Below are 26,948 nucleotides of genomic sequence, written 5' to 3'. Positions count from 1 at the left end.
TCAGAGTTATTAGGAGAGATAAAAAGCATTCATTTATACTTCACTGAGCTGAGACTCCTCCATCAAACCAGCAAACATAAACTCATAAGGCCTCAGCTCTCTGCACTGGCTGGACTCAAAAACCCAGAGATTGGGTTTTTTTCTCTACTTATTCCCCCTCTTGGCACCCACTCCTCGGCCTTGACATATTGGAGATGATGAAAACTTAAAGAAAGAAGACCACGCCTTTTCCTAACTTATTTCTATCATTCAATGATGTACTCTCATTTTTTTCCCATACAGCAACTTCCCTTTGCAGCATCTTCTCATTTAACAGGACCGCATCTTATAATGAGATTCCTCACAACCAGGCAATCTGCGCTCGCACTCCAGCAGGTTCTGGAGTGAAACTGACGCTTGCTTGCACAAAGCAGTTCCATAGCCAGATTCATTCTATCAGGAATCGAGGCACAGAACTTCCTAGCAGGGTGCCTGACTGGTTCAGAAGCTGTGTCTGGGCTTATCGTGAAGCGTAGGCTGGATGCTCACACTGTGGTGATCCTCTTAAGGACGAGTAAGGCTGGCACTGATTTGCAGTGCTGTGGATGTCTATTTTCTCCACTCAGCAGGATATTATAAATCTGTCGTTCCATTCCTGTCTAAATTCTTTAATCCCGCAATGACTTATTGTTCAAAGCTGCACACCCCCGGGCACCCTTCTTCAGACTGACTTCCTCAGGCTTCTCTGCAAATGATCTGCGGTTCTCAAGTTCAGACATGTTTGAACTCTGTGGGTGTTAAACTTTTTAGAATTTCAACAGGGCATGGGGTAGGGACTGGAGGAGAGGAAGATTGTGTGTACCAACCAGCATTGGCAATTCTTATTTGTGCCTCTGAGAGAGACTCGGAATGGGAAAGAATCACAGAAATTGTCATGAACGGGATACTGTGTGGCACCAGGAGATTCTGATAGCTCCCTTCTCTTCTTAAGAATACCTTTAAAAGGTTGCTAACTTGCTTTATAATAAGGTTTGCTTCATGGTGGGTCTCACTAGCTTCATTTTATTGATGTTGCAGTGTGGTGTAGCATGAATCTTAGAGGTCTTATTAATAAAATCAAACCTGAGGCCAGTTATTGGGGTGAACACTGGAAGATCAGAGAGACAGAACAAGCCACAGCTACCTCACCTTTGCCAGTTCCTCAGCTGATCCTGTTTCCTCAGACTGGAAGCCTCTGAGTCCTTATCCTGAATGAATCTCAGCTGAACTGTGCTGCTAGAAGCCTGAAAGCTTAACCAGCCAAATGCTTCTAGTTCCTGGTCTTCATGCCTTATATACCTTTCTGTTATCTGCTATCACTCCCTGGGATTAAAGGTGTGAGTCACCATGCCTGTCTGTATCCTTGAACACATGGATTTCTGTCTCTGGAATACTAAAATTAAAGGTGTGTGCTACCACTGCCTATCCTAAGTATCTAGTGGCTTTTCTGTTCTCTGACCCCAGAGAAGTTTATTAGGGTACACAATATTTTGGGGAACACAATACCACCACAGTGTGGTTAGTACTGTCTCATTGTTACACTTATAGCAGGAGGTGGAGCTCACCCTGGTCTTTAGTGGGAGAAGCTATGCAGAAGCCTCGTCCACCTTTCATAGGAGCAGGAAAGATAAGGGTTGTTTTCCCCCAACTTTGGTGGTGGGAGTGAAATTATGAATAAAGAAGAGTGTTAAAAACACAGTGTTTATGCATACATGTAAGGTGACACCTTCAATAGCAAGATGAAAGAATGAAAAATGATAGTAAGAATGTGCTAGACTTGAAAGGAAAATCAAAGAAACAGTTGAGTGAAAATTCCATAAAATACTTCCTAGCATTGCCAGTAGATGGCAGTGTGGGCTGAAAGGCACCTTTGTTGTTTGCCCAGGCCCTGGCTGGACCTGCAGCACACAGATGTGCAATGAAGAAACGTATGGTTCTGTACTGATATACTCCCAAGTGTGTTCAGGAGTGCAAATGCAAACACCTGTAGAACGAATTGCTTCATGTAACTTTGCAACGACTTACATTTTCACTTTTGACTCCAAGGGCTGCAGACTGAGGGGGTACTTTTCAATGTTATTCTCCACATCCATGGCCAGCGGGTGACTAGAAAGAGAAATAGCTTGTCAGTATAACTCAACCCAGGAAGCCACTGTTTACAGTGAAAATACTTCAACTTGCATGGTTTTGAAAAAGGCGATGGCGATTTATTAGCAGAATCTGATGGGTGGTAAGTGACCTCACTCCAGAAAGAAAATATTGCCTTTCTCTGCAGCCTTGTGATCTCTGCTGCTCAACTAGACATTCCTAGCTGAGGCGTGAAAACTGCCTCTTTCGGATAAATAAACAGGAAGTGTGGGCCCTTCCCAGAGGGTAAGACCCAAGGAGAATAGTACATGCCCTGCAATGATGGGGTATTTGTAGAGAACTTATTTTAACCCCTTGCTTTCTCCTTATTTCTATCCTTTATTCACCTCCCAAAGATGCTGCTGCCAAGAACTTTACCCTCCATCCTGTAAGTGGTTGCTGTGCTCACACTGTGAAGAAAACATGAGTTGTGAGCTACATGGTCACAGTTTCCTGTGGATCTAGTGGTCCCTCACTGGCTGCCCACTGGTCAGTACGAAGACTGTCTTTAGCTAGGTTTTGTAGAGCAGATAAGAAGTTGAGAGTGAAATAATATAAATCAGGAAAAAAATCAAAATAACAGAAGTGGATGACAAAAGGGGAAGATATAAAGAAATTATTTGGAATAATCAGAAAATGAAAAGACTTTGTGGTCATACTGTGGCTATGAAATACAAAGCTCGATGAAGTTCATTTTATACTCTGAGAAAACCCCATTGACACTGGCTTGCTACTTGCTCCCTGCAAGACACTGGCTGGAAGATCTGACATCAGGCTTGAGATACTTGCTCCAACTCAATGCAGTTGAGATGTTGAACCTACAGAATTGATCTGTAGCACTGTCCAGGATCCATGCCTGGTGTGCTGACTGGTTGTCTGTCTACTGGACACAAAACTGAACAAAAAGCTAGAGAGAACCTTAAGAGAAAATGCCTCCACCAGATTGGCCTGCAGGCGAGCATGCGGGGGCATTTTCTTGATTAATGATTGATGTGGAAGGGTTCGGCCCACTGTGGGCAGTGCCATCCCTGGGCGGGTGGTCACGGGAGGTATAAGAAAGGTAACTGACTATGAGCCTGAAAGTAAGCCAGTAAACAGCATTTCTCTAGGCCTAGGGTCCCTGCTTCAGTCCCCACCTCCAGGTTTTTGCCTTGAGCCGATTTCCCTCAATGTCAGATGGTTAACCATGAATTGAAATGAACCTTTCCCTCCCCATGTTGTTTTTAGTCAGTGTTTTATGACAGCAATAGAAAATCAAACTAGGATTGATTGATTGTAAAGCGAATGCAAAGTGTGTATGTGTGTGTGTGACAAAATTTATGCTGTACTTTGATATTTTTGTGTGTCTAGGTTTCTTCAAAGGCCAGTGGGGTCCTGCCAAGCTGTAACACACCACCAGTGCATGGGGACCACCAGCCAGTATGAAAGCCAATGCTGCGGGGAAGCAAAGATTTAGAGCAGGGAGTTTGGAGGGGATGTTCCGGACTGGTACAGGGGACTCTGCGGGAAAGTGAGGTAAACTCGTTAGAAGGCTACCCAAATTAATGAGAACCATGACTGAGACCCAGGAAAGAACCGAGATACAGAAGGAGGAAAGTGTCCTAGAGCTGGCCCTTTCAGTCTCTTGAGTATTTATTTCTTCCTTCACCCCCTAGTGGGAAAACATAACCAGACACATACATTCATACGGCCACTAGGTGGTGCCATGAGCCCAAAATTGCTCTGCTGTTGCACAGCCTGATTTTGTTGAGGGGGAGAAAAACATTCTTTTACTCTGTGGCATTGGTATTCAGGATTTGCTGTTAATTCTTTATTTTTCAGCCATGTGTATACTAGAAATTATTCAAAGCATGGGGCCAAAATGGTGAAAACACTAACCATAGTCCCTGTTCTTTCTCGGTCTGGGAGGTGCATATTATAAATATGTGTGATGTGTATAATTATGTGTAAGTGTAATCGGTGTTATAAAAGAGGAAACATAAATGGACCCAATCCAGGGAATATGAGCATTCAAAGACTCACTTTACAATCACCTGATCTTGTGGGGGTAGCAACCTTATAACCAGGGCATTTTAAAGTTTGAGTCTATTATTAAGCATCCTATTAATTACAAATTAGCAAATTGGCAGAGTACCTGCAATATAGGCAATATAGCCTGCGATCATCAAAGACGATCATAGTAAATTTTCTTTTAATAAAGAAAACACTTATATGACCTAATTAGGGCATATAAATTACACATCACCAACAAGCTATACATGACAAACATGTATTGGCTTAAGCCAGCTAGCACCAGTGCATCTTATCAATAATTTCCTGTGGCTAATCAAGTCATTATATATCAGCACAATGGTGGAACATGCAATCACAAGTCTTCTACCAGAGATAGAGCCTGGGTCGATAATGACAAAAAAGCAAGGCACTCAGACTGAGGTCTTACTTAAGTTAATAAGTAATTATCATTAACAATAGACTCCCAAGAAGTCTCCTAATTAATAGCATACCAATTAATTATCTCTACTTTTGGACACTTGCCAAGCTCTATTGTGTCTGTGTGTATGTATGTGTGCAGGCGTATGTGTGCACCTGAGTGCACACATACACGTATAGGTAAATGCCCTCAACTGGCCTTCCACAGTATGGAGCTGTAGCTTCCCTGCCCTTCACACTGCCCGTCTACCACAAAGCCCTGGTGAGCATTTGGAATAAATGTAATGTTCCAAAGGGGAATAACCGATCAACGGCTATGACACCATGATGACTTCACTGACGGTCATTTTGAATAGTGGAGGTGATTTACATCGGCACCTAAGTCAGCTACAGCTGTAATGAAATGCCTGATCCACTGGAAGCACCCCAGGTTTTTCAATCAACTCTGACAGTTTTCAAGGACATAGTCCTGCCTGGAAGTAGACCAGGAAAAATTTCCAGCAATCTATGCAAATGTGCCAAGAAATCCATGTAAATGTTGGGTCCGGTGCCCATTGCATTTGTTATCTGTATTGGCAACCAGGGAAGAGAGAGCTTCTCTTGAGACTTTTCCCCGCATGGAAGGACTTGTGTCTGTCTGTGCACTTTGAAGGGAATCAATTTCTATCCCTAGAATCTTCCACGCTCAAAGGAAAACAGAACAAATCTACAAGACAGACAGGTCATTCTCGGCAGCTTTTAGCTTTCCCAGGTCTCTGGATGGTACAAGAGAAAGAGTAAGCTGGCATTGCCTGGGGTGGGGGAGGGGTGGGAGGGGTGGGGAGGGGGGGAGGGAGGAGGTGGAGGGGGCACAACACACACACACACACACACACACACACACACACATACACTTTACTAATGTTCACATGTCTTCCTGAGAGCAGAGAGCTGGGGAATGCTGGCGGTACTGAGAGATGTAATAGGGAGCTGTGGTCAATTAGCAAGAGGGAAAAAATCAGCTTTTGGAGTTCATTTCCTACATTGGAATCAATAATGAAAAGCAGACGTAGCCAGATTGGACAGATGAATGGGCTGAACATCACAGAGGCAGTGTGCCCTCGGCGAATGTGGCTGCTCAGGGGGTTTCCTGCATAACTGCAAAGACTGAATAGCATCATCGCTGTTGGTCCTCACCCCAGCTCCTCCTCAGAACCACCTGAAGGAAGCGGCTAAATGATGCCTCCGCACTCCAGATTCAATTTGTCTGGGGTGGGGCTCGAGTCAGGACATGTTTGTTAAGCTGACTCTAAATATCCAGGATGAAGAAGCATGGTGTAGACCTCATGTCAATTGAACATGAGTCTCCATAGAAGAAAAGTCTTTCCAGGATGAGCTAAAGTCTTCGTTATTATTGTTGACACGTACCTAGTGAAAGTGTTGATAGGGAAGGATTAACTCGTTTTAATTTAAGTTGATTGTCAACTCACAGCTAACCGTTGGACATGTTAGGGTTGGCAGGTGGCTCAGCTGTTAAAAGTACTTGCTGCGCCATTGTGAGGCCTAGAAATCTGACGCCAGCACTCTTGAGACACATGCAGAGGCTACACATGCCTGTAACTTCAGCTCCAGCAGCTGGAAACAGGACGACCTCTAGAGTCCTTCAGCTTTCAGCCTTGCCAAGAAAACACTGGCCCTAGGTCCAGGGAGAGACCCTGCCTCAAAGGAACAGACAGTAATAGCGGAGGGGCCCTGGCCTTCTTCTGGACTCCACGCCCACTCACAGGAATGAGCATGCACACGCTTGTGCACATAGACTCACACACGGAGACTCACAATAAGTACATTTCTAAATTATATGTATTAATGTGATGTTTCCAAATAGGCTTACATTGTGCAATATTTTAATCACTTTCATCTGTCCCCTCAAACATATCATTTCTTTCTGGTAAATTTTTTAATATAAATTCTTGTGGTTTTTTGAAATATACAAAAGTGCATCTTTGTGTTATCTGTGATCACCCTCAAGTGCAAAGTGCACAGAATCTCTTGTTCCTACCCAACCCAAACAGTACATAAAGCAGCACCCATTCCTCTGTCTTCCCCCGCCCCTTCACGTGCCCTCTCCAGCCTCTGGAAACCCCGTTCTATTCTCCACTTCCATGAGTTCAGACTTTTTAGATTCTACACACGAGTGGTATAAAGAGCTCTTTCAGTATCCGGCTTGCTTATTTAATATAATGTCTCCAAGCTTATCCATATTACAGCAAATGACAGGATTTTATTCTTTTGTAGATGCATACTATCCTCTTCTGTCTATGACGACATTTTCTTTATCTGTTCACTGCCCCTGAGGCTGTCTCCAGGTCTTGGTGGCTCTGAGTCATGCTGCCGTGGGCAGGGGAGTACAGATGTCTCTTGACAGGCTGCTTTCACTTCCTTTCCATAGACATTTTGTAATGGAATTTCTAGATCATGAACTAGTTCTACTTTTTAACTTTTGAGGAACCTCCACAGTATTTTCGGTAATGGATAGATTATTTTATTCTTATGTACTCATTTTATGAGATCAGGCATAACAATAATGCCTTAATCAAATGTTTAACTCAGAAACTTCATCTAATCAATAGTGAGAAACTGTCCTTCAGTAGACCACAGAAATGGAAGAACCTGAGATGCCCTGTCCAAACACCCACCTGGACAGGAAGGGAGCTGGCCCTGAGGCTGCCATTGTCCTGGGTTGATGCCTTCAGGAAGATGTCCCAGACAGCCAGCAATGGCATCTTCTTTGTAAAGATCCTTGACCCTGGGGCTCTGGTGGTTAAATGGTGCATCCAGAGTCACAGGGTAGGGAAAGGCAGAAAGAGAAACCACGCCTTATGTGTTCCCGTTACAGGAGTGTTTTCTACATCCTGGGTGTTTTCATTCCTCTCTTCAAGGGCACACTTTGTACCTGTCGACTCGATTCTTAACAAAAACATCTGCTCTGGTGTGGCACTGGCTGGCGTTTCAAAATCATTGTCATTCTTGTTACTAACATGGCTGTTTCTGTAAACCCCATTCGCTCGCTAATCATCGTTCTGGCTTTGTAGAACAGAAGAAGAGCGCCTTAGCTGCAGCTTAAGGACCATCCCTCGGAGCATTGAACAACAGCCATTGTGTTCCTTCTGAGACTCCTTTTCTTTTCCAAGTCCCTTGTCCGTACTTGTTTGTAGTAGTTTAGATGATTTGAGAGCTCTAGTGGTTGTAATTTACCTACTTTTGTATTCTCAAGGACACTAGCATTCTTTTTTAGTGGCCAGAACTACACAGACACCCATCCATGTTGGTAGCACATGAGGACTCAGCTGAGGATTCAGCTGCTGGTTGCCATAAGGGCTCTGGCGGCCTCCAGACCAGGGTCCTTCTCATCTTTACTAACCAGCTGAGCATGCTTGGATGAGTTACTGAGCGCTCTCTGAGTCTCCTTGCTTATCTGTGAAAAGGTCATAGTCCTGCCCATGTCAAAGGCCACAATCGGAATCGGAGGAGGAAACGTTTGTTAAGCCCTAGTAATGTAGACTATGTTGTAAGGCTGGCTATTTTCTCCCCCTGTGTCTTGATGACATATGTTTGTTTGTTTATCAGTTGAACAGGTAAATGTTTTAGAATCCTTATAAAATCACAAGCCATGCTAAAGTTCAGTAAACCCTTGAAGCCTCTGGCCTCACATTGAAATCAGGCTAGCACTCTCATACACACTCAACAGTATTTGATTTGACAATATAAGCGTGAGATACTCTCATCTCCCTGTTTTTAATTGTACTTCATGTTGAAGTGCTATGTTGAATGTACACTCTACTAGCTAGTTTGTCCTCACCTTGTGTCCACGATTATGCTTGCCTCCTGTGACTAAAACTAAACACAAAACAGCACTAACTTTCAAGCTCTTGGTCCTGTACAGCAGACATCTATGCACTTCATTGTTCAGTTAATCAGCAGGACTAGCCATAACCTATCTATCTCTCAAATACAACCTATTTCTTAGCCAAAAGATACCATATGCAACTGTCAAGTTTACTTATTCATTTTTGCCTTGTCAGGATTTATTTTCCGGGTCTTTTCAAGCTAGCAAATGACTTAACTTCTTTTGAACTTTTACTTACTTCTCAAGCAAATATTTTCCATCATCAACTTGATCTAAAGGATTCTGTAATCTTTTCAGTTCTTCCTGTAAAAAAGAAAAAAAAAAAAAATTACTAACTTGTAATTTTGGCAATTTTATCTGAGAGCGGTTGTTAGCAGCGCTGAGACAAGCCACAGCTGAGTCTGTAGGGGAAGCAGTGATTGTTAGGTCTTTAAACACTCATTACAGTGTAATCCCTGCCTTAATTGGAATACAATATTATCATGTAAATAGATTGAGTTTTTCATCACCAAGCAGAATGCTTCCTGTTATTTTTCCAAGGTGGGTATGTTTTTATGAGTTCACACACGTTTACTCTTTCCAAATGGATGAGTCCATAGTAGTTTGCCGTTTGCAGCTCTAATGAATGTGTGCTGGGTTTGGTCATACAACAAACTTTCTCTCTTGTCTCTTAGTAACCTTTCCTGTGTAGTCCACATGTGCACTTGTACACATGCACACACACACACACACACACACACATACACACACACACACACACACACACGCACGCACGCACGCACGCACGCACGCACATACATGCAGGAACACATGCACCCCCCCCCACACACACACCCTCCTCTGAATTTTGAATATATGTGGTCACTGTGATCTCATCAACTACAGGGATATTACAGAAGTTGACATGAGTTCTTGATGGGACTCCCAGCAGGTCCCAGTCTTAATAATCATGGAAGAGGAACTGTAAAGAATGCTTATAGTATTCTCTTCCTGGGAAGACCATTTCCATGCTGTGGGACCTGTTCCCTGAAAGTGTTGAAGTGACCAGTCCCAAAAAGAAAGGCACGATCAGAACTGAAATGGTCCCTCACTGTCAGGGTGTGGGGTTATTGATCTAGGACTTCAAAGGGCTCCAATATCCCAGGTGCCCAAGTCTCTTCTGAAAATGGCATAATGTTTGCATATCTTGTATATATCCTACACATCTCTTTGCACACACTTGAAATCATGCCTGCACTGCATTGCACATTCCAGAATGTGACCCACCTCCACCTCTCTCCACAGTCCCTCTACCCTTACCACTGGGCTGTTCAGTCCAACATCAGCAGAAGGCTCATCCTTGAATTCCTTTGAACACTCTCTAAATTGTCTTGTTTTAGCTGAACCTTGCCTTGTGGTTCTGGGAACAGCTAAATTCTTGTGAGAGCAAAATCAATAGACTGTTTAGAAAAGCATTTTGGTGCTTAGAGGATTTTACCAATGACGAACGTGGCTGAGTGTCCCTCAGGATGCCTTCCCCCTGAAGTGCTCTTAAGAGGGAACTATTTCTTCCCTGCGAACTACATGCTACATGGTCTAGAGACAGCCTGGGTCCTCCTTACTCCTGAGTCTGTCTTCTAGATTCTCTCCACTCCTCCATAACCCCAGTTCCTCTACGACATGCCAGCTCCCTACACCAGGCTTTGTTTGCCCTATCTGACATTTTTACTGCTATTTACCCAACTGCTCATGGGATTTCATCCAGTCTAGACAGAAAAATGCATTGATAATTGACAGATAGGTAGGTAACAGACTGACAGAACATCTTTCTCAAATTTGGATTCAACATTTTGCTTTTACAGTAAAATTCCTCCTTCAGTACCATAAACTTATTCTTAACCTCCATCTTCATTTCTCCAATCCTTCCTTCTTTGTCATATCTCATCACACCTTCAATGCCAAAATCAGTAAATGCAAGTTATATAAATGGTAGTGCTGAGACTCGCTTTTACAGAGAACCAATTTGTGTGTGTGTGTGTGTCGGGGGTGGGGGGATCCTTAATTATCTTTGAAAGCCAGAGGTGAATGTGTAGGCTTCTCGCATTTCTTCTTATCCTCCACATGATGGTTAATAAAGAGCACCTGATCTTGGTAGACTTTGCACTTTCTCGTCCATGGTGAGCTGTGGGTGGTATTGTTCCTTTCCTTTCCTGGGGCACTCAGAGAGAAGGGCAGGAAGGAAAGAGTTTGCACACTCTGTACCGAGGGCACTTTTCTCCATTTTTCAGTTGTGGGAGTCTTCTGGGGGCGGGGGACAGGCTTTGGTGTAGTGCTTCCTTCAGTCTGACTACCAGTGTTCTAGGAAATTGTATTGAACATAAGGTCAATGACTAACCAAACTTTCCCGACAGCTGCTCTACTGACTATTTGGAGGACTGATTGCATCATTTGGTTATTTAAGCTAACTCTACAATGCACCCCGCTTCAACTGGCCTGGAAGTTTCCAAAGCATATCCTCATTTTCTCAGAGATGAATTAGGAAGTTGGCTTGCTCACGAATCCCACTGGGAGTTTTACCTTTGAGAAAGTTCTGTTTGATCATTGAACACATATACAAATAGTCTCTGCCATCGTTAGTTTCTACCACTAGCTTTATCTGTCTCTGATTTTGTATTTGGCAATGTTTTTATTGTTGTTATTTTTTCCAGAAACCATTAGTAGCTCCTTGATGTTGTGGGGATGGATTCCATCCCACAGCTGAGGTCTTAACACAGTAGAAGTTAGCTAGCCTCTCTCTGCTTTACCTCCACTCTGCCCATACTGCTATAAGCCTGCTCAGATGAAAGGCCACACGGTTCCAGAAGGCACATGTTCTCCTCCATGACATTCAGTGACTAAGTCTTTTCATCTTTCTCTTAGCTCATCCCATTCTTCCTTGATGAAAACTCTAACCCCATGCCCTCCACAAAGGTCTTCCCAACCTTCTGGAAGGGTTGCTGTCTCCAGTCCCAGTTCCTCAACAACCTGTCATCGTTCCAGTTTGCATTTTACTCTCTCCCTGCCTCCCCCACTAAATTACTGGGGCTTAGGGATACTGTCTAATCACCTGGTGTATCTACCCCCAGAATGAACCATTTACGAGTGGCTTAATAAACACATGTTGGGTAAATGAATTGAATCTGTTGCGGCAATGATGGAGACACTTTAGTAACCGGAGGCTTGCAGTCTCTGCTCTCCCACAGGGTCCCTTTACTGTTCTGCACTGTCCTCTGTGTCCTGGGGAGCTTGTGACTTGGGTTTTATCAGTCATGTCCCTTTGTTCATGGCTCTTGGGAGGAGGCACCGAGGTGAGAGAGAACAGCAGAGGGAAGAGGCCAGCAGATTGATGCTCTTGCTGGAACACAGCTTGCCGGGAGGTGAAGGCCACAGCTCCTAGTGGCCTCTCTCACATGGTGTTTCCAGCCACAGGCCTATTACTTCTTCCTCTCCTTCCTCTTCCAGCATCTTCCCTTCCCTCCAACCATTCCCTCACTTCCTCTCCCCTCCTCTCCCTTCCCCTTCTTTCACAGGATGCATTGGTAGCTCCAGATTCTTCCCCAAGCCTGGAGTATTACCCTACACCCTGCCCTCCCGTTCTTGTACTTCTCCAATCACCCTCTTAAGTGAGTTATCTGTTTCAGCCTTGGCCCTGGCTAATAAACGCCAAGAAACCTACATTGCCTTTGCTTGCCCTACCTGGAAATTCCAACAAGTACCATGAATTAATCAGTCCGATTAAATAACAGAGTAGCATATCTACTCATATCCGGTTCATTGTAGGAAAAGCTGTTCCAACACAAACCTCCGAACTTACCTCATGGTTCAGTTTCGCTCAAAAAATAATAGGGCAATTCCTACCCTACTCTATTTGACTACTGTCTTTTTTTTTTTTTTAAATTAAGCTCAATACCCCTGCAAAATATAAGTTGAATTATTCAGGTGCAACCCATATACACAGCACTGCAAATTCTTCCAAATGAAATCTGTTATGAGTGGTGAGGGAGCGTAAGCTATACCGCTGTGGTGAATAATTGACTGACTACTTGTCATGCTTCCCACTGCCAAGAGAGTTTTTCTGAAGTAACTTGGGTGTGAAACATTAGAATGCATGGCCAAGAGGGCATTTGACTTCTTGCGTCTCTTCCCCCTCCCATCCTAATCTTGCCAAGTGTTCTGTCAAGCACAGTGGGATAGAGCCAAGAGCCTGGCAAGTTCTCTGTAGCCTTATACTCCACTACTGGACCTGCTCATTAATCACTCTCTTGGTTTTCTTTATCTCTACTCCATCTGTGTTCTGAATAAGTAGGGTATATTGTTTGGACAGGTTTAAAGTCAAAAATCTTTTCAATTGCTTTGCCTCTAAAGTGCACTTACATCTAAACATAACCTCTTAACTCTTCTGAATTGCACATTGGCCATGTTATTCCCAGCATGGCCCAGAGCATCTAGGGAAAGTTAAAATGTGAACACAATCTACAATTCAGTTCATTCTGTGGCAATGGAGAACAAATCCAGTGACACTCACATAAATCAGGGTTTTTTGTGTGTGTTGGCAATAATTTCATATTAACCTAAGGGTAACTATTTAACAAAAGTTAAAAGCCAAATGTACTTTTGATGCTTTTGACTACTTAATCATTCAATTAAATATTAATAGGTTTCTCCACCAATCCCCCCACCAGATCCTTTTTTAAATGGAAGTATAATAAGAGCACTAAAAGGGGGGTTACTAATGTTTGCATAATTTGGAAAAGTAGAAGACATAAAATCTATACTAATTTTAGCTCTGCATCATTAAACATGAAATATTGATTATTGCTCTTTGTAACGGGGTTTATGAAGCTAGCTAGGCTGCTGTGTCCACATAAAGTGAGTCTGATGCTTTGCCCTCGGACCCCAGTGGCTGTAAATGATGCCCCTTGGTGACAGCTGGGAGGCAGGCATTCTGATCCACAGCCTTAGGAGATGCATTTCCCAGATTAGACCAGGGATGACCCAGCTGCACAGCTCAACTTCAGAAAATTAAACTGGAGGGAGTCCAAGCTCTGTTGAAATAACTGTGTGAATTACAGCGCTTCCATGGGCCTTGTTATAATGTAAATGTGCTCACAATTTACTGCCATTCCCCATCCCTGCTGTGAATATGGGCATTCATAGTCATCCCATATATTTAAAGGCAAAAAGGCATCAAAAATAAAAATGCAAGACTTGTGCTTTCGCCCTTTGGAAGAAGGGACGTGAGTTTTCTTTTTCTTCTCTTTTTCTTTTCTTTTGCCATTTTCTTTTTCTTTTTTTAAAATTTTCTGTAAAAGGAACATACAGTTTGTTTATGTATTATGCATTCATGTTCTTTATGGCTGGCAGACCTGTAAATTTCACACCGGGAAGTTACCTAGAGCTGAACATGAATTTCTGTGGGAGGAGAAAGATGGCTAATGCGACATCAACAGCTCATTTAAGGGACTCATTCAGGTAAGTTATGGGCACATAGGTGAGGTGGTAGACTTTAAAAGACATTTTCCTCTTTGCAGCACTCTGAGGACATTTTCACAGTCCCTCTACTTGCAGAGTGGCTGTGACTTACGGCGGTGATCATCAGGTGAGGGGCTGAGTGAATGCAGGGCCTCCCTGTGCCTCTTCCCAGCAGAGGTTTTATTACCAGTAAACTTAGAGACTCACTAATGTAAGACAGTACTGGAACTATCATCGCTCAGTCTTGATTCCTGTCTGGCCAGCCATATTACCCTCACAGGACACCCTAGACTTTGGCTGCCAAATATAGATGCCAAACACCTAAACTCATTTGAACAAATGCCAAGGGATCACGTTATGTAAAACTCAGTTTAAACTTCTGAGTCACTGTCCTAGGTCCCTGGGTGTGAGATGATCTCAGTCCTTGGGATTCTCTTGGAGTGCATGGTGTTTTTAGAAAGACACACTGACAATGATGTCATGTGGGCCAGCCCTTTGCCCACATCCAAATAAGCTGGTGGGATGAGTCAGCCCCATGCTATTTTGAAACACATGCATCAGAATGAAATGCCCTCTCTGTTCTTTTCTGAACTGGAGTCCTGAGATTTTGCTGACTTCAGATGACAGATATCCTAATGCTATCCCTGTAAAATGAAAACATTCACTGTAAAGAGTCTTACACACTCAGATAAATCCAGAATGTAAGGCTGTTAAACATTATTAGTAATGATTTTAAAGTTGTCGCTTTCCTCAGACTTTATTTAGGGGGCTGATGAGGTGGCTATGAGAATAAAGGCTCACTGTTAACCCGAACAACTGGGGTTCGATCCCAGGGCCCACAGGTTAGAGGGAGAATAGGCTCCTATGAGTTGTGCTTCAGTCTCAATGCTCACATGCTTGGTACTCACACACGTGCATACAGGTGGCATGTGTGTGCACACATGTGAACACACACACACACACACACACACACACACACAATTTTTTCAGAAAGTAGATTCAGTTTTACAACAGGAAAGCCATAAAAGAAAATCAACTGAAACCGAAATACTAGATACAAATATTTTGCACTTTATGTATTTTTACATTCTGGGAGAAAAAAGAATCCCAGGGACCATGCTTCAAACTGAGAACTCAAATACAAAGAGCGCATAATCTCATACATAACCACTTCTCAGAATGCAGATGGAATAGCAAATGTGAATAAGTCAACTCATATCCCAACTTCAGATTTCCTGGCCGTGAGACCACAGCAAAATGCTGGCAATCAGAACAGCATGCGGCTCCCCCCCCCCTACACCTGATGCGGGAATGCATCTCTTCGGGGAGGTGTCTTTCTGAGTAAGAGTGTGGAAGCCACCAACCCCTCCCTGCCACCCCCTCCTCTTCTCTCCCTTCTCCCACCACCAGTATTCAGGGCCTCGTTACTACTCACCAGAACTATCATAGAAAGGCCACATTGCCTCTATTTCCAATAATTTAATTCTCTGATCTTAAAACTCACTGTTAGCCCAAATTAAAATAATTTTCAGGATTAAAAACACCTCTAGCTCCCCGACAACACAGTTTTGTCTCTTTATCATCAGAAATCCTTCAAGTTTCCTTTCAAAATGTGACTTATATATTTGAGCATTTCCTTCTGCAGCTAATTGTATTTCGTTTCTTTAAACTACTGTTATGACTACTAACATCTGATGACTTTTATGACTTGCACAAAGCACCTCTTAAAATCATGTCTGCAGGGGTTGGCTGGCAGCTCAGTCAGCACAAAGTTTGCCGTGCACACACGAGGACCTGAGGTCCATCTCCAGCAGCCACCTGGAAAGCTCACAATGCTGTGCCTGCCTCTAGCACCAGCACTGGGGAGGTGACACAGAGAGGTCACTGGAGCTTGCAGGCGAGGCAGCCTAGGCTAATCAGGAAGCCCCAAATCTCCCAGAATGACTCTGTCTCTAACAATAAGGTGAACAATTCTGGAGAAATGACAGCCAAGAATGACCTCTGGTCACCAAAACATTGATGCACCATTTGGGGGGGGGGCACACACTCATATGCCTCCACATATACGAACATTCATGCATTCCCATATACACTCAAAATTATGTATGCAAAAGAGTCCATTAGCCAATGTGATTGCCTTGATTCTGTAACCCCAACTCTTAACCCTTACCACTCCGGTCCCATGAACGTGCTAAGGCAGAAGGTAGTGTAATCAGCGACATTATCTCACCAATGGTGCTCATAAAGAAGACCTTGCAATGATTTGCAATATACTCAGATTTACTGTCTGGCACATTCATGTCACCTACCTGCTTGCTGTCTGATCTTAAGTAACCCACCTTCTCCCCTCTAGGTCTCAGCTTCATCATTCACAGGCTGATGGTATCAGTGGCTACCACACATTGTTATGAAAGCTTTTTACGATGACAAATTTGAAAGTGTCCTCTCGACTCTTTGGTGCTCACCAGCCATAGAGAGAATCCTTAAATTTCAGTGACGATAGCAGGTATATTTCACTTGTCGTTCCTGTGGTGCACTGTACTTCTCTTCTGGCTGTGTGACCCCTCTGAGCCTAAGTTGTGTCTTCTATAAAACGAGGATATTATTTGTATGAAATTTCCAGAGTTGCTAAAAAGGATGATGCTCTAACTTCATGCAAATCATTGTCCTGCAATAGACATGGATTAATTTCACTGCTGCTTACATTCTTTACTCTCATTCTCTATCTCCCACTGGGGTAAAACATTGGCATGCACATAGATACCTTCTCCTGGCTCACTCTAAATCCAGATCTTTCTCTTTACTTCCTAGTTGTTCAGTATTATTCAATTTCCACTGTCCTTAGTTGAGACATTATTGATCGCCAGAGTGAGCCACTTAATATACAAATATTGTTAGCATGGTCTCCTGCCTAGAGCCTCTCTCCCTCTCCGTCATTCGATCCTAAGCCCTTAAGCCTCACAGGAAACTCTGAGAAGACTCTCTGTGCCTTGCCTCTTCATCCCCTTCCCCTGACCTTTCTGCCCTCACCACACACAAATCTCTTAGGGCTTTAGAATCTTAGGTTAAGACCAGACTCTCAGCAACTTTGGATGAGTCAGTCTCAATCCCTGGATGATTTAATAAAATGCGATAGCCAGGCAGGGTGGCACACACCTTGAGTCCCAGCACTCGGCAGGTAGGCAGGAGAAGTGAATCCTTAAACAGAAAAGCAAGAATAGCACATTCTACAGTGTGCAGCAGTACACACAGATCATCATCAAATAGCTCCTTTTAGCCCCAACAATTTTCCCTGTTTTTCAGCCACCTGGAAGACAGTTTCAGAAAGTGTCACGCCTGGGGACATACCTTTGAACCTGGCCCAAAAGACACATAAACACAGCTACTGTCCCAATCCCACCCATGTTGCCTTGAAAGCTCAATTTAAATTTTCCTCTAGAAAACGTCTACTAAAATTAAGAAAGACAGTGAAAAGGGATGCTTTCCTTCCGCCATTTGGTCATCATTCCAGTCGTTATTAAGCAAATGTAGTCAGGTGTTAGGCACTGCCCTTTGTGTGAGACTGCAGTGGAGGAGATGGTGGACACAGCCCCTGTCCTCCTGCAGGGTCAAGTGTCTAGCATCAGGAGAGGAGAAAAGATAACTTGTAGGAGCTCTTGAAAATGTTCATTGTCAAAAACTGGCTTATGTATTCTGAGACTGGGAGCAGAGTGTAGCTCAATTACGTAAGCCTGTATGCTACAACAGAGCTTGAAAGACATGCTGGACGGGGCTACGAAAGGTGGATTTATGAGATCCTGGGGGCTGCTGCTCCTCATTGGCTAAGTTGAATGGTGTACCAACATGTAGAAAGTGGAAAGGGCAATGGAAAAGCCACCAGAGTTCAAAGGTTACCTGCCATGGGTGGGAATTAGGGGTGGTGAGTACATTTATTGACCAAGAAAAGTCAAGCACAGAAGAGAGCAAAAGGTAATATGTCAGAGGGGGCTTTGTCCTGAGCCCATAACACCATTGCCAATAAGAATGCCCACTTTCTCCCTGCGTATTTTAATTAATTAGCAACCACTGAGTACCACATTGTAGCTGGTAACACCTGGAAAACAGAGCTTGTGGAAGACCAATCCTTTGGAATCATACATTCCAAACCAAGTATTGATTTTCTTGAATAGACAAATCCATGCAAGGAGAAAGTGATATGAGGATCATGTAAACACAGTATCGTTGCTTAAAACCAATAAGAAATTTCCAGCAAGACATCATTGTTCTGTTCACACAGGAAGTCCCTCATTAGTGCTCATTACACTTCACGGTCTTAGCATTCTCCAAACTGCATCCCAAGTAGGCAAAACACTGATGCAGAGGAGTGTTTTATCCTAAAGCCAAGCTGTATCAGAACTGATGTTTCCTCTTCAGACTGTGGTAGCAGCAGTCTGGAATGTATGGAAACAATACCCCAATCCTAAAGAAGACATCAAACCTCAGTTAAGCCTGCCATTGCAACTACTTTTAGGGTATTTAGGTGTTAATCTCTATGTGGTCACGAGATTGACAAAACTATAGATAGATAGATAGATAGATAGATAGATAGATAGATAGATGGATGGATGGATGGATGGATGGATGGATGGATGGATGGATGGATGGATGGATAGATAGATACAGATACAGATATATTCAGGGACAAGTGGGTCATCTAAGGATGGAGAACAAGGAAGAATAGAGATCAAGAGGAAAAGCATGGAGCAATGTCCTCACTGTCCAGCACTGCCTGAGTCCATGAGTGTGGCCCGAGGTTTAGTGGAGAGCTCTCATTCCCAGCTTGGTTAGCACTCTCTTTTCTCTTTGCCATTCTCATTAACTCCTGGTCAGGCTTTCTTATTCTGCATTTAGTATGAAATTGTTGCAGTTGATATCAGTGAAGTCTTCATGGCTCTCATGCTAAGTTCTCCAGCAACTGTGGCTTCCCAATGCCTAGGTAGGAACATCACATTCTCACCATGTTGGAAAGCCCCTTAAAGACGACGTTCCTTCTTTTCCACGAAGCAGCTACAGCACAGTCTTCACTTAAACTGTCGGCTCTATGGAAATCTTTCAGAATCCTCCCTGAGGAATGTGCTAGCCAGAATGAGTCAGAAGACTGATACACAGAGTAGTTTCCAGGTAGCCAACATCTGTGGAGGTGCATTCTGGCCCTGGCTATCAACAACTATGAAGTAGAGAGATAGCCACTGAATCCATAATGCCACTGTTGGAGGCTATCACATTACCCAGCATTAACCCAGTTGTAAATTGAGCAGAGTCAAATACATTCTGAAACATTCCCTTAAGGGAAAGGGCCTGACATTTCACCCCACCATGCCACATACATAATAATAAAGGTGCTTACTCTGGGCAAGAGGGTTTTGAAGATATCAATAGAGGAGTTATAAGCTTTAATATACCTTGGAATTCAGTTAGCTACAATTTCATGGTGGCTAAATAATTTATGGTAATTGACAATTCATTAGATTGCAATTCACCACCGCCAAAGCTATGGATTTCCCAATATCTTTTAAAACACACATTTTCAAGGTGAGGCATGGCATTTGCTATGTTCATTGCTCCCACAACTGTCTAATTTTATTAGTTTAGAATGTATGCTATTACTTAAATCTGGATCATTTGGAGGTTTTCCTCCAAATGCATTGCACTATATCATTAAACCTCCTGATTCCAACAGACGTCTGGCGTTAGCTGAACACAATCTACTACATGTCCTTTGGTGGCACCCAATTCACCATGCTCCACAAACATAAGCATAAGCAGACGGTAGATATGCCTGCCAATGCTCATGCCATTTACACAACACATGGACAGCCTGGTGGATTATCAAGAAAATTCTTGTAATTGTTCTCCAAGGCAAGACATAAAACATTGACAAACGTGTCCCGCCCTGAATACAGTTCCCTCCTCTCCTTCTTGCTATGCCCTCCTTACAAAGCTGAGGGTGACTTTGAACTTCTGATCATCTTGCCGCCACCTCCTGCTGGTATTACAGGCATGTGCCACTATGCCCAGTGTCATGCAGTACTGGGCATCATACCTTGTGATTATTGCAAACTAGGCAAGCACTTAGCAATAGAGCTACGTTCCCAGCCCAGAAAACTCATTATTTTGAAATAATTACAGATTTATAGAGAGTTCTGAAAGATGTTCCACAGAGACATTTATTTTGTCGGGGGTGGAAATGTTTTATTTGTTTGTTTGAAGGCAGAGTGTTACTGTGTACATCAGGCTCATCTCAAATTTGCAATAATTTTCCTGTCTCTGCCTTCTGAGTGCTGGGATAACAGGCCAGTGCCACTGCATCGAGGAAGCATCTTTTATTTTAATAACTGGCCTTAATCCTGACTCTTGATATAGGGGCTTATAAGAGCTTTAGCATCTCCAAGTTATAATAATACCTTTTATATATTAATGAGATGACTGGTGATTGGGTCCCTAGATGGTTTCAGAATGGGGCTGGCCGTTTTGTTAACTAATGATCACTAATAAATGGTTTAATCAATCATGCTTATGTAATGGAACCTACATAAAAATTCCAACGAATGGGGTACAAAGACCTGGCAAAGACGTGGAGATCCTGGGAGACGTCTCATCTGGAGAAGGCTTGGAAGCTCCAACCTCTTCCCATAATGTTTTGTCTTATGCACAACTCTCATTTTTCTGTGTCAGAATTATAATCTTGATAAGAAACCATTAAAGTGCTTTCTCGAGTTCTCTGAAAAAGTTGTCTATCACGATTGAGGGATGTGGCAACTCTCAATTTGTGCTCTGCCAGACCGAAGTATAGAAGGTAACCTGGGACTTAGGAATAGCCATGGCAGTGGGAACAGTCTGGCTGGCAGGAGCCCTTTAATATATGGGATTTGGCAGCTAAATACCAAAATAGGCAATTGCTGTCCACAAAGAGATGGAGATTTGTTTAGTGTAAACCTAAACTGAAACAAAAAAACCATATACACATTTGGTGTCAGAAATGTTGTGACTGTAAAGAGATAGGTTTGCTTTTACATTGATAATTCACAGAATTTATTCACATGTGTGGCTCTGTATATTCATAGGGAACTACATATGCAGCTTTGGTAACTACATCCTTCATCAACATACAGAACTGTCCTCTCACCATAAGGCTCCTCACAGTATCCCTTTATAGCCCCAAACATCCCCTCTCCTCTTAAGTCTCTGACTCTTGACAATCATTCATCTGTTTTCCATCTTTATTACTTCTTTAAGGAGATCAAGAGTGAATTAGTATAGCATAAACCTTTGAGAATGCCTTTTCCCACATAGCATCATTTCCTTTGATCCATTCACATTTTCTAACAAGAGCTGTGCTCCTTTATTTTTGATTAACCAGCCATCATATATAGATTTGTTGGCTGACTTAAGGATTGACTCATTGAAGAAGACAGAATGAATCTAATTTTTAGCTATTCTAATAAAGCTGCTTTGAACATTTAAATGGATTTTATATGAACATAGCTTTTATTTCTCCATAATAATCAGGAGTGAGATTTCTAGATTGTATGCTCCGTGTGCGTGCGTGCGTGCGTGCGTGCGTGCGTGAGTGTGTGTGTGTGTGTGTGTGTGTTTATTTTAGAAGAAATTTGTTAAACTATTTTCCAGAGTAATTGTGCTGTTTTACATTCCTACCAGCAATACATGAGTGACCCCATCTCTCTGAGTCCTTTCTAGTATCCTACACTTCCTACTTTTTTTTTTTTTTTTTTTTTTTTGGTTTTTCGAGACAGGGTTTCTCTGTGTAGCTTTGCGCCTTTCCTGGAACTCACTTGGTAGCCCAGGCTGGCCTCGAACTCACAGAGATCCACCTGGCTCTGCCTCCCGAGTGCTGGGATTAAAGGCGTGCGCCACCACCGCCCGGCCCTACTTTTAAAATTAATAGTATTGCACTAATTTATAGATTCTTTCTACATTGTTTTCTTTCCTTTACTGTTAGTTCATTAAGATCCCAGGCAGGTTAACTACAGAGTTTCCTAGTCTGGTTCTTCTGAGTATATGCTCATATGAACTTTAGTTAGTAGCTGGATCCAGAGACTTAGCCGGTTTTACTCTGGTCCTCTAGTGAGATACAGGCTGTTTCCCAAGTGTGTTCTTTCACAGGAGGCTGAGTGATCTGTTATCTTCTGTACCTCTAATGACTGTGGCCCTGGAAGCTCGGCACAAAAAGCTATTCATCTGTGTGTGGGAAGTATGGACAATGGTCATATGTTAATTATGTGTTCATATGTTAATTACATGTTTTATTTATTGTGTGAAACAGTTGTCTAAAAATCCTTTCCTTTCTCATTTGCTTTATACAGTAGTCACAGGTTAACACTAGTATTTTCCCTTCTTTCTCAGCCTTTAGAATAATAAGACTCTTTGCCATCTTGTACACTTGCCCAGTGCTTTTTTTAACATCACTAAGAACTCATGAATTTGAACAGATGCAATCTTTCTTCTCTTATTATGTTGGATATTTCTAATAACTATTGTTTTCTTACTACTAAGACTCCAATTGTGGACTGAGGATGTAGCTCTGTTGGAGTCTTTACCTGGCTTGAATGAATTCCTCCCTGGGTTTGAGTCCCATCACTGCAAACTGAGTATGGTGTAATCCCAACACTTGGAGGTGGACACAGGAAGATCAGGCATTCAAGGTCATCTTTGGCTACGTAATGAGTTCAAGGCCAGCCTGGGCTCTATGAGATCTTGTCTCAAAACAAACAGGAAAAACCCAAAATGATTCCACCTGGGGTCAGTGGGAGCCTCCCCTAGTTAGCTTTTGAGTCTTTTTAACCTAAGCCTTGTAACATCTGGCGACTTCCTGACTATTGGCTGTGACAAACTTGTCTGGACCTGCACAGTTCCTGCCACAAACCCAGAATCAACCAATTTTTCCCCAGAAGTACTGGCTTCTTCCAGAGGGAAAGGAATTGATGTTCGGTAGACATTGCGTTTGGGTGTAACTCCAATGTTCTGTTCCTTTGCTTCAGTATTCTTCCTTGTGGGGGAAAATTCCTTGGATCTTTCCATGTGTTTTCAATATTTGGCCTATTGTCTAAAACTCTTTCTTCCTATCCCTTAATTTCTTTTGATTTTCATCATTTTCCTTTTTTATTTTCCTTTTTTTAATTTTCCCTTTCTCTTATGGAAGTACCTGTGTGCTTACTCAGTCTTGCATTTCTATTAGCTTAATGTTCAGTTCTACAATTAAAAATTTTTTTGCTTCTGTCACTTCCTTGGCAGAGGTGAGGATTCTTAGATAAACCCTCCAATACAGAGAAGAGTAAATGAAATTGAAATGGTTTTTAAAAACTGCTCTTAAAAAAAAAATCCTTTTTTGGTCTGCTTCAGGGCTGAGACTTCTGGTGTCTGAAGCTTAGAAAATTCTGGGCTGTGAGAAAGATGTCAAAGCTGACAGGTGGTCCACATCTAAATCTCCATGGAATCTTTGAGATTGCAAGCAGGACCTCAGTGCCTCTCAAAGCACTGGTGTTTGTCTCTACTTAAAGGAAATTGTTATAATTTATAATGCCTTTGCTCTCTGTGGGAAAACACTCAGGAGCACTCACCTGCAGGCCATTCCTTTCAGAGTTCTATGGCCAGGGCAGGCCCTTTTAAGAATAGCTTTTCAGAAAAGTATTACTTAACCCTTGAAGGGCTGTTGCCACACCTCTGTGGTGTTGGGCAAAGCAGACTACACCGTGTGGCACACTTGGTGTCAAGCCTCCATAGTTATTACATCAGTAAATTGGCCACAAAGCATAAGACACTCCATTGGTGAGTGGTGTTTTAAAGAAGCAATTAGAATGCCAAGAAGTTTACCTAGCATCACATAAAGCAGCTGAGCTCTTGAAGGCAGGCTTGGTCTAAGTCCATGAGCATAAATTGCATTACTTTCTGCTTGAAATCTGAAAACAACAAAACACACAGACCAATAGAACAGAATGGAGAGTGAGAGGTCAGCCCGTGCACTTGCAGGCAAGTGACCTCTACAAAGGTGTTAAGACCAGTGACCGCTAAGGGAGAGTGTTTTCAGGAAATGGGGATGGGAGCATTAGCCACATGCCGAAGAGTTAACCAAAACCTTTATCCTTCACTAGTTATAAGAAAAAAAACTCCTGATTGATAAAATGACACTATGAAACTACCAGAAGAGAACTTAGAAAAAATGCTTCAGGACAAAGGAGTGGACAGGAATTTTAGACATAATCCCGCAATCTGAGGGAAGACAAGCAAAAATAGACAAATGGGATCATATCAAACTTTTGTACAGCAGAAGCCACCATTAACAGAGTTCAGAAATAATCTACAGAATGTCGAAAGATATTTGCAAACATTACCTGGCAAAAAGTTATTATGTAAGGAATTCTAACCGAGCAGCAAGAATCAACTCAATTAAAAATTGCCAGTAGGTCTATTTAGGACATACAGATGGCCAGAAGAGATGCGGGGGTGGGGGTGGGGGGGTGGGGGGGTGGTATGTGGAAATGCTTGTCAAAATCCCAAGGTGGTATAACCATGCTCCAGTAAGGCTAATCTCAAAACTTCCTGGTGATGATGTGGAGGAGATGGAACTCTTCATATTGCTGATGGAAATGTAAATTAATATAATGATAAAGAACACAGTATGAAAGTTTTTCAAAAGATTAAAATTGTGATTATCACATGATCCAGTCTTTCTTTAGAGTGTAGCCAAAGAAACTGAAATCAGTATGTGGAAGAGACAACTGCCATCTGTGTTCATTGATGAACTATTCACAAAAGGCAAGAGATGGAGACAATCTAAGTGTCCATCCACTGAGGAATGGGTAAAGTGCGATATAAATACACAACAGAACACTATTAACCCATAAAAAGAACAACATACTCTCATGGTGGCAACATGGGTGGAACTGAAGATTATTGGGCTAAATTAAATAAGCCAGGCACAGGAGGGGACATGCAATGGGATGTCACTCATATGTGGAACCGAAGAAGTGACCTCCCAGACATTAGGAGTATAATGGTGTTTATCAGAGGCTGTGGAGGGCAGTGGGTGGAGGGATGGGGAAAGACTGGTCAATGAGGGCACAGTTTCAAAGGAGAAGTGAGCCCTGCTGCTCTATGGATGATATGGTGACTGCAGGCAGAAAATGCACTGTGTGCTGCAGAAAAAGAAGGCAGAATTAAAACGTTTTCATCTTAAAGAAATGACAAACAAGGAAATGAACATGATAATCCTGATTTAAATGCTGTGCAATGTGCCAAAACATTACATGGTATTCTTCTAATATATAATATGATATGATATGATATGATATGATATGATATGATATGATATAATACAATACAATATAGTATAGTATAATAAAATACATGCTTGTTTTTATGTATTGGTTAGATGAATACGGAAATCTGAAAACAACCAGGCAAAAAATGCAGGTGCTGTTTTTGGCTTCGGTGGGTCAGCTGCTCTCAGTTGTTTTACTCTACATTTTCAAATGCTGGTGACTCTTTCGCTTTTCAGAATGCATGGGGTCCCTTCGTATCATGAGGCTTCTTTGAAATCAACTTCCAAAGCAACCGAGCACTTAAATGACAACTGATGTGGATGCAGCATGGAGTCACAGTGGAACCTTTAGTCCAGAGGACAGCCATCTGGAAACGGTTAACCTGAAAATCTGGCAGTTCGGCAAGTTACATGAACTATCAGCTTCATTTTCTAGTTGGATGGATGAGTCACAGCACTAGCTAGGAAGGCAAGAGGACCCGGATTCTAACCTCTAGCACCCATGTAAGAAGCTGGGCATGGCCGAGCAGGCATGTAACCCCAGCATTGCAAGTCAGGTGAGGCAGATCCCAGGAGTGCACTGGCTAGCCAGCCCAGTGAGCTCCAGCTCCAGTGAGCAAGGGTGTCTCAACAGATGTAGAGTGGTAGAGGACTTTGACATCCTTCTCTAGCTTCCAAATGCACATGCGTGAGTGTACACAGGGAGACCAAATGATAGCCCAAAGCTAATCTATAGAACTCCTGAAGTCTTAGTGCTTCAAGGCACATGGCCGATATTTGCTTGTGGTCCACAGTTACCATGGACCAACCTTGACTGCTGGGTTTTAACTGCATTGATACTGAAAATGAAGTATCCACCAGCCAGCAGAGTTCCATCCTCCAAGGCCAAATAAACAAGTAACTGCACTAGGTTTTCTGGGCTGCTCTAAGAAAGTATAGTGATCTATTCATTTTTAAAAAAATAATTCTGAAGCTAAAAGCCCAAGAGGAGGTGTCAGCAGGATCAGTTTCTTCTGAGACCTCTCCTGGACTTGCCCCGCTGTGTCCTGACGAACCCCCTGCTGTGTGCCCACTTCCAGTCTGTCTTTTCCTCTCCTTATTAGGACACCATTCTTGCAGGATTAGAGCTTCATCTTTATGACCTTGGCTGGAGTCTCTCTTTCCAAATGCATTCTCAGGTACTGTGGTTCAGTTTCAGCATATGAACCGGAAGGGAGCACTGCTCAGTTCACAGACGCCCAGGCACACAATGCCTCGGCTCTGTCCCAGAAGCTCCCTCCCCTTTGTACCTGCTGCTGAAGCTGCCTTTTAAAGTCTAACAAAGTGAGAGCAAAAAGGATTATCAAAGACACTTGAGAGTGCACATGTCATAGAAATCGGTGCTGTGGGAAGAATGGAGGCACACTGCCTGGGTGCTGCTCATCTCTCGTCCATTAGCCTTCTTTCATGCCTCTACGGGGAGGAATTTCAAAACCACAAAGAGAAACCTGTCAAACTTCTTCCGAGAGACACCACTGGACATGCAGGAAAGCATCCCATTAGGCAGCCTTTTCCCCTCTCTTCCCCGGGGCCTTGTCCATCAAGGAAGAATTGCAGGTTTGGGTATGAATAGAAGCGATGAAGAGTCATTTCAGCCTGGACCTGGACTCAGCTATGAATACATGAATCCCCAACACTGCT

The 26,948-nt window shown here is 42.9% G+C and overlaps 1 protein-coding gene across 1 annotated transcript in view; it reads right to left on the bottom strand.

Annotated features, from left to right (window-relative positions):
* LOC114691717 (IQCJ-SCHIP1 readthrough transcript protein) overlaps positions 1 to 26,948 on the bottom strand; it is a 735,800-nt gene that overhangs the window by 582,107 nt on the left and 126,745 nt on the right. Inside the window, exons 2-3 of the mRNA XM_028867228.2 lie at positions 8,700 to 8,764; positions 2,044 to 2,124 (exon numbers count right to left, since the gene is read on the bottom strand). Coding sequence (XP_028723061.1) covers positions 2,044 to 2,124; positions 8,700 to 8,764 — 146 coding nt within the window. The remainder of the gene's footprint in view (positions 1 to 2,043; positions 2,125 to 8,699; positions 8,765 to 26,948) is intronic.

This window comes from Peromyscus leucopus, chromosome 6, assembly GCF_004664715.2.
Source record: "Peromyscus leucopus breed LL Stock chromosome 6, UCI_PerLeu_2.1, whole genome shotgun sequence".
Classification (NCBI taxonomy): Eukaryota; Metazoa; Chordata; class Mammalia; order Rodentia; family Cricetidae; genus Peromyscus; species Peromyscus leucopus.
Note: the sequence above shows the minus strand (reverse complement) of the source record. Positions and strands in the feature narration are given on the sequence as shown.